The 16,506-nt window shown below is 38.9% G+C and overlaps 2 protein-coding genes across 2 annotated transcripts; one reads left to right on the top strand and one right to left on the bottom strand.

The window, feature by feature from the left end:
• Window positions 1-10,010: 10,010 nt before the first annotated feature.
• Window positions 10,011-12,034, bottom strand: LOC115624679 (protein obstructor-E-like). The gene is made up of 3 exons (XM_030519478.1): window positions 11,726-12,034; window positions 10,539-10,981; window positions 10,011-10,477 (listed from the first exon to the last, which is right to left on the bottom strand). Exons 1-3 carry the CDS (start codon window positions 11,928-11,930, stop codon window positions 10,262-10,264), a joined length of 864 nt encoding a protein of 287 aa, XP_030375338.1. The 5' UTR covers window positions 11,931-12,034; the 3' UTR covers window positions 10,011-10,261.
• Window positions 12,035-15,009: 2,975 nt separating this feature from the next.
• Window positions 15,010-16,129, top strand: LOC115624678 (probable chitinase 10). Its single transcript, XM_030519477.1, has 3 exons — window positions 15,010-15,318; window positions 15,386-15,837; window positions 15,905-16,129. Exons 1-3 carry the CDS (start codon window positions 15,111-15,113, stop codon window positions 16,127-16,129), a joined length of 885 nt encoding a protein of 294 aa, XP_030375337.1. The 5' UTR covers window positions 15,010-15,110.
• The last annotated feature ends 377 nt before the right edge of the window (window positions 16,130-16,506 follow it).

Raw genomic sequence — 16,506 nt, 5'->3', positions numbered from 1 at the left:
CCAGCATCCATTCTTGAGGCGGAGCGTTGTCGTCGTGCACTATCACGACTGTTCCGACCTCCAGATTGCTCCTGTCTCTGGACCACTTGTGACATTGTTGAAAGCTCAGTAGATAGTCCTTCGACCAATCTGCCCAGAATCGATGCTTTATGGCGGAGATTAGCTGCCAACGTTGCAAGTAACTTAACTTGCTGTCTGCCACGAGCTGTGTTGAATCTGATGGCAGCGCTACGGGCGTTGTTCCGACGATCAGATGCGTTGGTGTGATGGCCTCCCCATCGTTGGGATTTGCGCTGTCCGCGACGATTGGACGCGAGTTGAGCACTGCTTCTACCTCCACCAGAACCGTTGTTAACTCGTCCTGCCGTAGAAGTGCGCCGCCTATTGCCATGAGCAGCAACGTTTTGGCCGACTTTACGGCCGCCTCTCACAGGCCGCCGAAATGCGGCGCTCTCGGAGGGATGAAGACGAACGTGATCCCTTTTGTCGCTGCGTACTCCACAATGCCATCTTTGTTGGAGTTGAAGCTGGCTTTGAATTCCTCCACCTTGCGAGCCGCACCCACAAAATTGGTTCCATTGTCGCAATGGATGCGATTGACAGGTCCACGGCGACCAACAAATCTGGATAAACACATTAAAAACGAATTAGTACTCAGATCAGTGATGAGGTCAATATGTACAGCCTTGGACGTAAAACAAATAAACACCGCCACGTACATTTTAACCGGGGCTCTGCCACGTATTCCCAACGAGACAGGAATTGGGCTGCAGAAGTCCACTTCGCTAACTTCGAACGGCCTACAACCATGTAGCCGATCAGCGGGTAAAATTTCCCATTATTTGGTTGGCTAAAATGGGTTTGTACCGGAAACAATGCACACACGCGTTTATCAACCAAATTTGTTGGCACAGAATGCCTACAAGTGCGCGCGGACCACCGTGGCAATTGGTACGATGAAAATATTGCAGATATAAGTTTACGAAACGGTTTTTGATAGGAGGGCTGCAGGATCATCGACTTGTCTAACTTTGACACCTCGTCTGCGAAAGCTATGTCTTGTATTGCATGAACAACGGCCAAAAATGCGTAATGCAATTCAGTAATTTGATCGCCCGGTAATGAAACGAAACATATACGAAACTATACAGAGGATTTTTAAATACGACGACGACTTATCGATTAATTCAAAAACTGAGTTTGGAGCGATATCGGCCGCGATGAGAACCGTGGCATTCTTAATGTGCGAGTTAAGTGGCCAAAGTTTGGGATCACTTTTGAAAAATTTAGGGCCATTAAACCAATGCGATTCAGTCAGCTCGGCAGTGGTACAACCACGTGAAGCTAAATCTGTTGGATTTAAGGTCATCGGAACATGACGCCATACCACATCTGGCGTTAATTCTTGAATATCCGCAACTTTGTTGGCAACGAACGTATTCAAATGAGATGGGCCAATGCAAGACCACCTCAGAGTCCGACCAGAAAACGATTTGCTCTACAGATCCATGCACAAGCTGTTCAACTTTTTCCCAAAGCTTGGGCAACAATTGCGCAGCGCACAATTCTAAGCGCGGAACTGATTTAGTGTTAAGCGGAGCCACTTTAGATTTGGCTGTCAAGAGATGTATGACTATCTCTTGCTCGCGCTTTACTCGAAGATAAAGACAACACCCGTACGCCCAAAATCATGAACTTTGTATTTGATGCCTTTTGTGACGCCGACGTACCGGGGTATGCGAATCGACTCTAACTCATTGAATGACTTCTTGATTGTTTCCAAGTCATGTAATAAATGGTTAGGTATTTGGTCATCCCAAGCGGATTTTTGCAACCAAACTTCCTGCATTAAGATTTTCGCCTTAGTGACAATTGGACGCAATAGGCCAAGCGGGTCGTATAAGCATGGTTCAAACGATCAAATTGCACTTTTTGTGGGCACAATATCCAAAGATATATTGCTTGCTAGATATTTAAACACGTGGTCGGATGGACTCCAGATGAGCCCCAAAGTCTTTGTATCTTCTTGGTGGCCGATCACAAGTTAATCACTGTTTAATGATAAGAAACTTCCTGAATTCGACGACAATTTTGCCAGTGTGAACCCGAATGGTTCTAACACTGAAACCAATTAATTTTGCAACAGTCGCTATTCTTCAACAGAATCTGCACCAGATAAAAATCGTCCACATAAAAATCGTTAGCCAATGATTTTGATGCTAGCGGATGGGACCTGGCATGCAGCTCACTCAAATATTTCAAGCACCGAATGGCCAAAAATGGTGCTGCGGCGGTACCGTATGTTACCGGGTTCAATCGAAATATTTGAAGTGGTTCTGTATTGTTTTTTCTCCAAATAATCATTTGAAAATTGCGATGCTTTTCTTCGATTTCGACTTGTCGATACATTTTGGCAATGTCTGCCGACAACGCGAACGGATACAGTCGAAATCGCAACAAAGTCGAGTACAGACATGGCTGAATCGTAGGACCCACCATAAGAATGTCGAAATTTGTGACGACGTCTTACATGACGCGTCGAAGACGACTCGTAACTTTGTTGAAGTGCTTTGCGGTCGTAGCACGCATTGATAAGGTATAAAATAATGCGGCTCTCTCGGGGCAATGTTGTCCACTGGGCTCATGGACCCATTAAAATATATTCTTGCATGAAAGCAATATACATTGATTCAGTGTCGGGCTGCTTAGCCATTCGCCTTTCTAAGGCCAGAAAACGTTGAAACGCTGTCTCATACGAACCACCGAGACAACGTGGGCTCGACTTGAATGGCAATGCAACACTGAGCCGTATATAAGTGACTTGATAAGTTTGGAACCTCTTCCAACTCCCGAAATTTGCGAATAAGTGAATCGAAAGGACTAAGGACTAGACGATAGCTCAGATGAATTCGTAGAGCGACCCCGCCCTGCTATAATCCATCCAAGAGCTTGCATCGCCAGTGACTCATTTGTTCCCTTTACGTGTCCTTCTCTTAGTAGATCAAATAGGCATCTGCTCCAAGCAGCAGATCTATGCGTTGCGGCCTATGGAACAGAGGATCAGCTAGTTCACAACTATCAGGCACGTCAACAACTACGACCAATTTTTCGGGCTGGTACGACGATTGGTACCGAGAACTGCAAATTCTGCTGTTAGCTCGAAATCGTCGACACGAGAAGCTATCGACGTCTGAACCACATGACGGACAGCTGATTTGCGTTTGCTAATGCCTAGCAAATTTATATCTTTGCGCTCACGTGTATTTCTTCTGGCTAAATCCTCTGTCATGAAATTTACTTGAGAGCCGGAATCTAAAAAGGCTCTGGCTAGCTGATAGGATCCGGAGTGGTCTATGATCCTAACGACAGCAGTGGTCAGCACTTCTTGATCAGCTGCCACACTAGCATGATTGCCAGAGGACGTTTGAGCTGGTATGGCAGCTTGTGCCACAAAGGGCTGGCTAGCCACTGCCGCTTGCGAAGAGTCTGGGGCATATTTATGCAAAAGCGAGTCGACGACTCCTCAGCTGACAAGTGCTGGTATCGCTTGTTGAGAGCAGCCTCGCAGTCTTCCCATGATGGAAGCTGATCGTAGTTAAGGCCCTCTTCCCATTTCGACCGTGTGGTAGAATCCATTTTGCACATTTGCTTTTCGTCACCCAAAGACAAAAGTGACTCGTAACTAGCCCAAACATTGTCAATAAAGGAGCGCAAAGATGAAGCTGAGGCTCCTTGCATTTTTGGCAAATCAAAAAGCTTTGCGATGCTGTCGAAAACTATCAGGCAACTGTTGTCATACACCCGCTTCAGTGCCGCCAGTGCCTTTTACTTCTTTGTCTAAGCAAGACAACAACCTTTTCAATGTTCGAAAGCGACGGGTCATTGTCAACCAAATTTTCAAATATACCTATAAAATTGTTATACTCCGAATAGCTTCCAGTAAACTTCGGAAGCTTCATTGAGGGCAGCTGCTTGCTAAGCGAGCTTGATCCAAACATTGTGGAATTAGACAGGCTTTCCCTTTGAGTTGTAGGCCGACTACCTTTACTCAGTAGCAGCGTCTCTGTTGTGATGCACAATGTTTCTAAATCTATTTAATCTAATTCCTCTTGCACATTAAACGCTTTATCAACATAGCGTGTTAAAATTCGTAGCCGACACTCCATTTCGACTGGCTCGATACTGCCAGGGCATTTATGAAGCGCATCTTTTATCTTTTACTACATCTTTTACTACATTGGAATGCGACTGCAACAATGAATCGAGCTTTACTGTTTCGAAATCATCAGTTGACTTGCTTTGGCTATGCTTGCTGCGTTTTCCAGACATTTTACTGATAAGTCAAAATATGCACCTTTATTTTATAAGTATTTATAGATCGTTGCGCTCATACAGACAGACGAACGAACGGACTCCCCCCCCCCCCCCCCCCCCCCCCCCCCCTATTCACGATTTTTTATAACTCCCGTAATTCTTGGAATTTTTAACTAAAATTTGGCTGACACATCCAGTTAGTAATTATATATCAGTATACCAATCATTATGATAGGTTGATCATAAAGAAATTTATAGCCATATAACCAGGCCCATTGCAAACATACATGCATATGTACAAGTACACAAACACGCATAGATACGATTCTGATGTAAATGTATGTATGCATGTATGGAATATTTTATATTTAATTTAGTTAATTAATTAAATTAATTAAATTAAATTAATTAATTCATTAAATTTATTTATTTTTTTGTGGGCTGGTACAGGGTATTTAAGAGTTGAGCCTGCTCGACTTTAGCATTCCTTTCTTGTTTTATTCTGATACACCCACTCCCCCGCAATTCGTGTTTTTTTCCATAACTCCCGTAGTTTTTAGAATTTTTAACTAAAATTAGGTAGCTACATCCCGTTAGTGATTATGTGTCTGTATGCTAAGTTTAATCACGATAGGTCAATTCTGAAGAAAGTTATAGCCATAAATAAAATCGCTGCCCATGCTTTGCTTGTAGTGCTGCCGGCAACGCTGCCTGCAGCTGTTGTTGTTGTTGCTGCTTGGGTTCAACTTTGTGCTGCATACATACACACAAATAAACACGCAGAGACACGATTCTGATGTAAATGTATGCTGTTGAAACTGTACATGAACATGTCTTTAATTTAATTAATATACCGTTTTTTTAATTATTAAAAATTTTTTTTTTCATTTGTATAGCCTGTACCCAAAGGGTAAAAGGCTATACTAGTTTTGTGCGCATGTATGTAACACACAGAAGGAGGCGTGACAGACCCCACAAAGTATATATATTCTTGATCAGGATGAGAAGACGAGTCGATATAGCCATGTCCGTCTGTCCATCCGTCTGTATGAACGCAAGGATCTCAGAAGGTACTAGAGCTAGAATAACCAAACTCGGTATCCAGATTCCCATAAGCCCTAGGCAGGTCAAATTTAATTTAATTAATAAATTAAGTAATTCATTTTTTTAATAACTTAATTTTTTTAATTTTTCCTTTTTATACCCTGTACCCGTAGGGTAAAAAGGGTATATTAGGTTTGTGCAAAGTATGTAACATACAGAAGGAAGCATCTCCGACCCCATAAAGTATATATATTCTTGATCAGCATGACGAGAGAAATCGATCTAGACATGTCCGTCCGCCTGTCCGTCCGTCTGGATGAACGCGAGGATCTCAGAAACTATAAAAGCTAGAATAACCAAAGTTGGTATCCAGATTCTCCTAGGTCCGAGAAAGGACGAGTTTATTTTATTTTTTTTAATTTTCCCCCCCTTCCCCCGCTACAGAATTTCGTCAATAGTGTCCACATTTCAAATGCTACCTAAATCAAACTTTGCACACATAATTTATATATAATTATCTACTGCTGTCTAATTTTATTCAAGTCGGTCAATTCTAAGAAAAGTTATTAGCAAAACAAATTCTCGCCAATACAACCCCCCCAAACTGCAGCAACAAGTTCGCTCTTCTCCTTCCTCTTTTTGCTGCTGCTATGGGCGCATATCACTCAGTGACGGAAGTTTACCTGGGTACAGGGTATTACACGGTCGGGCTTGCTCGACTTTAGCATTCTCTCTTGTTTGAATTTTCCTTTTTTGTGGAGAGTACAGGCTATTTTACTTGCTCGACTGTAGCGTTCTATCTTGTTTTAATATAGCAATTATATATGTACGTATATGAATACGACCAATTTCATTAACAATATATATAAACTAGTATAGCCTTTCACCCTTTGGGTACAGGCTATAAAAATCTTGTCCCTATTCAAGTGCATGACAGTGTACATACAAAAGTGGAGACATGTTCATGTACAGTTTCAACAGCATACATTTACACCAGAATCGTGTCTAAGTGTGTTTATATGCGTGTATGTATGCAGCACAAAGATGAACCAAAGCAAGGCTATAAAAAGTGAAGTAATATTAAAACCCCAATAATTCAAGCTCCAAAACAAATTTAAAAAACGGAGTATGCAGTTTTATTTGTATTCTTTTATAGATCACAAAAACTAAAAATTTGAAGTTCATCGATGGAAAACTGACATTTTTCAAACAAACTTTGGAGGTTGTTTCTCCCCTTTGGAGCTCGAATTTTCCAAAATCAATTCTTAGTGCGCATCTACAGTATGATAGGATACTTGAGCCCAAATTTCGCCTTTCTAGCTCATACCGTTTGGGCTGTGCGTTGATCCCCAATCAATCAGTCACTCAAACGGTTTTATATACATACAAGTATTTTGATTAAACATAATTCACAATCGGCTGTGGTCAAGCACTCATTTCTGAATGAAAACTCAATTTGTTAGCATTTAGGGAGTCTTACATGAATATAAGACAAATTGCCAAAAAAAAATTGAGAAAAACATGTCGGTTGCTGGAAATTTTTTCAAAAAAAAAGGCACTTAGATCTTCTGACGAACTATGAGTTCTTCGGGAAGCGTCAAACTCACATTCGTCCGCATCTGCAATTCGCCTTAATTTGGCAATAATAATTGCAAGTGTTGATACAGTGAGACGCGTTATACAGATAGCTATACAACTTAAAAGATGAAAACTCAATAAATAACCATCCCTGACAAAGCCACGTAAAGACGTTCGTCATATCTTTGCCCGGCATCATATGACATGGGATAAGGAGTGGGATGGTTCCAGCTTTTACTTTCATGATGTACGTAAGAAACACTACCTGGCTTGTCGCCATAGCCGTGAAAGGGGTATTATGGTGTGCGGTGCAATCTCATATTATGAAACCAGCGAGTTCAAATTTATATCGCCAATATTGAATGTAACTTCCTACAAAAGCTATTTTGAAACCTTTATCCGTCCTTCCTAATCGAATCAAGGATGTTATTTCTAATAAAGGCGGTTACACACATTATTAATAAATCCAATATTAATATAACAATAAAACTTTGAGTTTTTATACCCTGTACCCAAAGGGTACAAGGGTATATTAGTTTTGTGCGAGTGCACATGGAACACACAGAAGGAGGCTTGGTAGACCCCACAAAGTATATATATTCTTGATCAGCATGACAAGCCGAGTCGATATAGCCATGTCCGTCTGTCCGTCTGACCGTCTGTCTGTCTGTATGACACTCCACTCCAACCTATTAACGATTTTCTATAACTCCCGTAATTCTTGGAATAAACTAAAATTTGATAGTCACATTAGGTTAGTTATTATATAACCGTATACCAAGTCTCATTATGATAGAATGATCGGAAAGAAAGTTATAGCCATATAACCAGGCTCAATGCACACATACATAGATATGTACAAGTACACAAACACGCATAAGGCACGAGTCTGATGTAAATGTAAATGTATGTATGCGTGCATGGAATATTTTATATTTAATTTAGTTAATTAATTAAATTAATTTAGTTGATTAATTTAATTAAATTAATAAATTAATTAAATTACTTTTTTGTGGGGTTTATTTTATATTTAATTTAGTTAATTAATTAAATTAATTTAGTTAATTAATTAAATTAAATTAATTAATTAATGTAATTACTTTTTTGTGGGGTGGTACAGGGTATTTAAGAGTTGAGCCTGCTCGACTTTAGCATTCCTTTCTTGTTTTTTCATTAGTATGTGCTGCATACATAGAATGTTACAGTTTTTGTCCCTATTCAAGTGCATTGCAAAAATGGTATGTTTTTAACATACTCAAAAGTAAGCAATTAATAATATTTTTATAGCCTGTACCCAAAGGGTGAAAGGCTATACTATGTGCGCATGTATGTAACACACGGAAGGAGGCGTGGCACACCCCACAAAGTATATATATTCTTGAACAGGATGACAAGTCGAGTCGATGTCCATGTCCGTCTGTCCGTCCATTCGTCCGTCTGTATGATTACAAGGCATGTACAATAACAAGAATAACGAAACTTGGTATCGAGGTTCCCCTAAGTCCTAGGCAGGTCAAGTTTATTTTTTATAGCCTGTACCCAAAGGGTGAAAGGCTATACTAGTTTTGTGCGCATGTATGTAACACACAGAAGGATGCGTGGCAGACCCCACAAAGTATATATATTCTTGATCAGGAAGAGAAGCCGAGTGGATATAGCCTTGTCCGCCCGTCCGTCTGTCCGCCTGACCGTCTGTCCGTATGAACGCAAGGATCTCAGAAAGTATAAGAGCTAGAATAACCGAACTTCGTTTCCATATTCTCCTAAGACCGAGAAAGTACGAGTTTGAGTTTTTTTTTGATGCACCCCCCCACTCCCCCGCAATTCGTGTTTTTTCTTATAACTTCCGTAATTCCCGGAATTTTGAAATCAATTTTGGTAGGTACATCCAGTTAGTACTAATGTGTCCGTGTGCCAAATTTCATCATGATAGGTCAATTCTGAAGAAAGTTATAGCCATAAGTAAAATCGCTGCTCATGCGCTGCCTGCAGCTCTGTCGGCAGCGCTGCCCGCAGCTGTTGTTGTTGTTGCTGCTAGGTACGTGATGTAAATGTATGCTGTTAAAACTGAACATAAGCATGTATTCTAATTTAATTTAATTAATTAATTCATTCATTCATTTTTTTTAATAATTTAATTTTTTTTTAAATTTAATTTTTTAATTTTTCTTTTTTGTGGAGAGTACAGGCTATTTTACTGTCAGGCTTGCTCGACTGTAGCGTTCTATCTTGTTTATTCTGATAAACCTCCCCACTCTCCCGCAATTCGTATTTTTTATATAACTTCCTTAATTCTTGGAATTTTAAAATAAATTTTGGTAGTTACATCCAGTTAGTGCTTATGTGTCCGTTTCATCATTATGGGTATTTAAGAGTTGAGCCTGCTCGACTTTAGCATTCCTTTCTTGTTTAAGCTCAGTATTTGATTTTCTCCAAAAGTAGGACATGTTGTCCAATCCAAATTGAATTTGGACTCCACTTTTACTCCATTCTCGTGATCTTTATATTCTGGACTGTAGAGGCATTAAGATTTACAATTTCAGACATTTTTTTGACAGTGATCAATTGTAAAATGTTTAAACTCAATTGTCTTTATTCAGTTGTTCGCGTTCCCACTTCAAATATGTTTTCAACTAGACACCCAATTGAAATGAAATTCTTCGAAAAGCAATTATGGCATTATACAAAGTGTTACAAATAGAAACAAAGTGGAGAAGCTAACATTGGTTGTCCCGACTTTAAAATACTATGTACATATGTATGTGTAAAAAACCTATAGAAATTTAAAACAATGAACATTGAAAGCAAGTGAAAAAGGTAAGGTCGGGTGCACCGACTTTGAAATATTCTGTACATACATGTACATATATGTAGAATAATTACAGAAATTAAGAAAATTACAAAAAGCAAGTACTTTAAAGGGAGTATAACTGCACATTTCCGTAGAAATTGTGTCAAATATGCAGTACAAAATTGAACCAAAGCAGCAACAACAACAACAGTTGCGGGCAAAGCTTTGGCTGAGATTACATAAATGGATATAACTTCTTTAAAAATCGGCCTATCATAATGAAACTAAGCATACAGACCCCTAATCAAATTTGAGTCAAGTTCCAACAATTATGGGAGTTTTAAAAATTAATTAATTGTGGGGGAGTGGGGGGTATATTTTAGAATACACATTTTCTGTGTATTATATAAGGAATTTTGGACTCCTTCTGCCTTTTACATTTTTCACTTTATGTGCTGGGTATAAAAAGATGTAAAAATAAAGAACATTTGAACAAATTGTTCGTGTGATATTTGATATTGCATATTATGCGTCTTAATGCTGCATATCTCGACACTCCTCTTGTTGGACATCGTATACCAAACCTGGAGTACAGTCTAAAACAACGCCACGGCCATTCAAGCAGTAATAGTAGGCGTCCAGTCGCGTGTGATGCTGGTAAAAATATATGCCATTTTCCGGACAAATGATGTCAGCCCGTCGGGGTGGAGCCTTCGCAAATGGAATAATGTTACGTTGCAGATTTTCGACCTAGTGGAAATGTCGGTTATCAATCATTTTTGCTAGAGCTGCATATCCAAATGCTACCTACTGTGCAATTAACACGAGAAGGGAAATCACAACAGTTACACGACGGATTGAATTGTAGCCCACTAGTACATGTTTGATTCTGGGGTTGTCCGTACACGCAGATATAATACTTGTTACAGTTGGCCTTGCTAGCTATGTATACAATATTGTCGATGTCGACTTGCGTCTGCAGCATGCACAGATTGTCCACGCAATCTACATACTGCGGGTAATCACAGCGGTCCGTGTCGGCATTGTACTGCAAACCATCGCAACACTCACGCACTACAGGCGTACCCATGTAGCAGAGTACGTACTTGGTGCAGGTGCGATCATAGCAAAAGGAGGTCAGTTCATGTGGTGGACAAGAGGGAAGGCAGCGCGCCTGTTCTGCAATTACGCACATTTGATCGCGCGCATCGAAGTAGTATCCAGGATCGCAAGCCTTGGGAAAGGCAATACCACCTACGGGGTTATTGTATTTATTTTTATATAAATATATATAAATTATAAATATATAATATTATAAATGGAGTATTCAAACATAGTACATATAGACTATATAGACTTACTGTACGGGAGTTAGAGAAAATCACGATCTGTTGGGGAGGAGGGGAGGGGGGGGTGGTGGAGGGGTGGAATTCCATAATTTTGTGTCTACCTCTTATAGTCTCTGAGATCCAGGTGTTCATACGAACGGACAGACAGGGCTAGATCGACTCGTCACGTTCCCACGCCTCCTTCTGCCTGTTAAATTTTTCAGCTTGCGCAAATCTAATATACTTTTGTACATTTCATGTACAGAGTATAATTAATATAATCAAATTTATGTTTATGTACAGTTCCAATAGCACACATTTACATCAGAATTGTGGATATGAGTGTTTATATACGTGTGTGCAGTACAGAATTTACTCAAAGCAGCAGTAACAGCTGCGGTCATAGCTTGGGCAGAGATTACATTTATTTATTTATTTATCTGTACAGTTTAGTCATTCTAGCTCCTCTACATTTTGAGATGCTTACGTTCCTACTGACAGACGGACATCGCTCTATTTACCTGTCTGTCATCTTGATCAAGAATAAATATAATCGGTTGAGTATATTGCGTCTTGCTATGTGTGTTACATACTTTAGCACTAAACTATTATACCCCTGTAAAGGCACACTACTAAATGGCTTTTAGCTTTTACTTATGTATCTGCTTACCTATGCACAGATAGTACTCGCTGCAGTTGCTGATGTGCGGCAGGAAAAGATTGTCCACCACATTAGAGCATATGTCAACACCACTTTTAATGCCACTAGCGTTTGCACTACTCTGGGGTATTAGTAAAGCTATGGCCAAAAAAAGTGCAAGTCGCACAATGTTTGTTTGAAATTTGTTTCTGAAAAAAAAAATCGACAGCAACATTGCTCTTCTAAAAAGCCACTGCTCATTTGGTGAGCCCAGGGCGATATTTATATTTATCAATGAGCGATAAATATTCTATAAATGGAGCGGATTTTATCAAATTTTACCGGCAACAATTTTAATTTTAAATTGTGCCAATCGCAAATGAAGTTTTCGTAGAAAAAAAATTCGAGAATCAATTACCGGTTTACTTCCGATCAAAAGAAAAGTTGTCACAGAAATAATTAACAATTGAGGACTCTTCAACTTTGGTTAATAAGCTTTTGCATATCATATTAACTTATAATAATGTACACCTAATTCTAAAAAAGACATTGATCGTATGCAAAAATAGGTTATTGGTGTCTTATCTCTAAATCCTATTAAAACTAGTGGAAAAACAAGGATATTTTAAGAATATTTTAAGTATTCATGCTGATTTTATTATACTCTGTACATGAAATGTACAGAAGTATATTAGGTTTGCGGGAGCTGAAAAATGTAACAGGCAGAAGGAGGCGTGGCAGACCCCACAAAGTATATATATTCTTGATCAGCATGACGAGACGAGTCGATCTAGCCCTGTCTGTCTGTCCATCTGTCCGTCCGTATGAACACTTGGATCTCAGAGACTATAAGAGATGGAGACACCAAATTTTGCACAAAGATGCCTTATGTGTGTATTCTATACGAGTTTGTTTTATTTTTTTGACGATTAACGATTTTCAATAACTCCCGTAATTCTTGGAATTTTAAATTAATTAATTAAATTAATTAATTAATTAATTAAATTAATTTAATTTCTTTTTTGTGGGGTAGTACAGGGTATTTGAGAGTTGAGCCTGCTCGACTTTAGCATTCCTTTCTTGTTTCTTATGTACCAATCATTTAATATTTGGTTCTTTTTTATTCTTTAAACATTGTACTTACTCTAATTTAACATTTTTTGTCTTATTACAAGTATATCCTGATAGTATCAAGTAGTTTTCACTTCATATGTATATTTTGAAGCATTTTCTTTATCATGCAGTGTGCATCCATCCTTAAACGCTATAGCGATCCTATTTCTATATATGTTTCTTGCGTTTTAGATCGGGTTTTTTGGTTAATCTGCCTACTTGATTACATTCTTTATGCTAGTCTCTGAAACCTTGTTCACTTTTGTGAACAATAGGCCTATAATAATGAAAATCGGCATACGGGCACATAATCACTAACTGGGGGTATTTGCAAAATTTGAGTTCGAAATTCCAAGAAATAAGAGAGTTAGAGAAAATCACGATTTGCGGTGGATAGGGGGGTTCAGGGGAATTCCAAAAACACATTTTTTGCGTAAGGCATCATTGACTTCAAATTTGATGTCCCTAGTTCTTAGTCTCCGAGATATAGGCGAATTTACGAACGACGAAAAAACAAACTCGTACACACATAAATCATTTTTATGCAAAATTTGGTGTCTCTAGCTCATATAGTCTCTGAGATCTAGATGATCATACTGACGGACAGACAGACAGACAGGGTTTGCCACTCCTCCTTCTTCCTGTTAAATATACCATTGTACATTTCATGGACAGAGTATAATTATGTATGTATGTAAAATAGCTATACTTGTATTTTTAACATAAAGAATAGGTTATTCAATTTAATCAAAATTCCAAGAATGACCGGAGTTGATGGGATGGGAGTTGCGTGCATCAGTCAAAAACAAGTAGAAGCTTAAGCTTTGAGTTACTCGGTACTTATGTGTAAAATAATTACATATATACATTTTTACTATACACCCTGTAACCGTAGGTTAAAAAGTATATATATTCTTGATCAGCATGACGTGAGAAATTAATCTAGACATGTCCGTCCGTATGTCCGCCTGTCTGTCTAGATGAACGCAAGGATCTCATAAACTATAAAAGCTAGAATAACCAAAGTTGTAGCGTTCCCTTTGTTAAAAATCAACAAAAATGAACAACAGATGTCTACAAATTTACATAGGAATTGTGTCTGTGTGGGAGCATGTGTGCAGTACAGAGTTGAGCGAAAGCAGCAAGAACAATAACAGCTACGAGTTAAACTTGGGCAGAGATTACATTTATGGCTATAACTTCGTTTCCATGATCAAACTTGGCATACATACACACAAACGTTATAGTCCACATTTGGTCAATGTGGGCTCAGCAGTTTCCGATATCCAGGCATTCATCCAGACTGGCGGAAGGACAGATGTATATACTTTATTGCGTCGGAGATGCTTCCTTCTTTCCTTCGAGCCCAGGGTATAAAATGCTTTGGCTTTCTAGAGTACCGGAAGGACAAGCCTTTTCATGTCAGATTTGACACAACAATTTAAAGAAATTTGGAATCTCTGGAAAATCTGAAATAGCGGGAGAGTGGGGTAAATGAGGACAATTTTGAAACACAAAAAATATTCAAGAATTACGGAAGTTCTTGAATCCAATAGATACGGGAGGGTGGGGAGGTAGGAATATTTTGAACCATTCAGGAGTATAATTAAAGGAATTTAAATATGAGTTCATAAAGACGCTTAGACACACACTTCATTAATTTAGATTATGCAGCCCAAAGAAAACTAACCATATTACAACGTGTCAACAAATAAATTTTTTTTCTTTAATTGAGAGGGGACTTAAGATTTTTTAAAGTATGTATTATCATTAACTTTTTTGATCCTATTATCTTCTTCAAAATACAATACAAAGAAAATGTAAACAAAATTAGAACACACAAAGAAAATACAAAAGAAGAATGTAGTGAAATGTATCTACCCTTATCGAAACCGACACAACATTTTAGAATTCTTAATTTCCCTTAAGTTTGTATTAATAACAAGAGAGAACGATAAAGTCGAGCAAGCCTCTTTTTTTTGTCTCTTATTCCAAAACTTCTCATTTTAGATAATATATATGTATAAGTACATACACCTCATACGCAGCGCAGTATTCGTCATGATTATTCTTTGTCTTAGGAAAATTAAAATGTTTTTTCTGATAAGAAACTACGCTTTTAAAGAAATCGTTGGACACAATACCGATATGCCAAGACAATGCATAATTAATACTCCTGCTTTCCAAACATACAGAATGATATTCGCACAAGTTAATTTCAGCGTTAGTATTTAAAAAGGCCCCTTAACTATAAGTCAGAAGCTTTACAACCTAGCACAGCCGCATTCAAAAATTGTGTGATATGGCTTCGCTGCTTTCATTCATGTTGTGGGGCCTAACTGGCGTATTGGCAATTCATTCCTTTTCTGTTGATATTATGGTATCAAGCGAAAATGAGAAGGATGAAGAAACTAGCTTTATAATGGGCGAAGTAAATCTTTGTTCGAATGTGGCAAACAACGTATTCTTGCCCTATGTAGGAAACTGTAGCAAGTACTACTTATGCATGTGTGAGTAAAAGTATCCATAGGGAACAATTAAAAATCAACAACTAAACGCCGTTCTCTCCCCTTATAGATGGTCAGGCAACTGAACATCCATGCGGTGCTATAGATTCAACGCACCTTCTCCGTTTTGACGCTCGAACTCAAAGTTGCACGGATGACGAAGATATTAAATGTCTGCCTGAATGCAAGTCTTCGGTGTTGAGCAGTTTCTGCTACGATCGCACTTGCAGCAAGTACGTGCTATGTTACAACAACCAGGCGGTGTTACGTCAATGCCAGGATGGGTTACAGTACAATGCGGAAACCGATCGATGCGATTTTCCTCAATTTGTGGACTGTGTAGATAATCTATGTTCTCCTGTCAATAACCCTAATGACATCACCTATATACCTAGCAAAGCGCAGTGTGACAAATACTATGTATGTGTAAATGCCATACCGCATAGTCAGCTGTGTGCCGGTGGGCTACAATTCAATCCCAAATGCAATTGCTGTGACTTTCCATCGAATGCCGAATGCACGGTAAGTTAGACTTATACGTGTAATCGTTATAGCAATTCATGGAATTTCATTGGTATTGTCCTTTTAGATCACAGCTCTGCAACGTAACATCAAGCCCTACTCTCGCGCACCACCACGCCGAGCTGACATTACCTGCCCAGAGAAAGGCGTTCATTTCTTTGCTCATCAGACGCGTAAAGACGCCTACTACTATTGCCTTGATGGACAAGGACTGACTTTGGACTGCACGCCTGGGTTGTTATACGACTCGAACGTGCACGAATGTCGTGAACCCAAGAACATAAAGTTTTAAAGGAAGAATATTAAAGTGCACCGAATTTTTTATTATATGTAATTTAATTTAATGGATCCAACTATGAAAATAAACAAATATAATAAAAGGTAACAGGGTATTATAAATGCGTTCTGTTATATGAGCTAACAACGTTTCTACTAGCCAACCTACAAATCACTGACCACGAAGCAAGTCTATCCATTGCATGCATTGTGAAACGAGACGTAATCGTACACTGGCTCAGTATTTTTACCGCCAACCAATGCCAGGCCAAAACCACTAAGACAGCGATCGTAGTTGATGCCCCTCTGGGGCGCGTGCACAACCAGCTAACTGGACAAGCAGAGGTTCAACTTAGAATAATTTAGTTTTCTCCCATTATGTTTAGTTTCTAA

This window comes from Scaptodrosophila lebanonensis, unplaced genomic scaffold, assembly GCF_003285725.1.
Source record: "Scaptodrosophila lebanonensis strain 11010-0011.00,11010-0021.00 unplaced genomic scaffold, SlebRS2 tig00000061-arrow-pilon, whole genome shotgun sequence".
Taxonomy (NCBI): Eukaryota; Metazoa; Arthropoda; class Insecta; order Diptera; family Drosophilidae; genus Scaptodrosophila; species Scaptodrosophila lebanonensis.
This window is presented reverse-complemented; position numbering and strand designations above follow the sequence as displayed.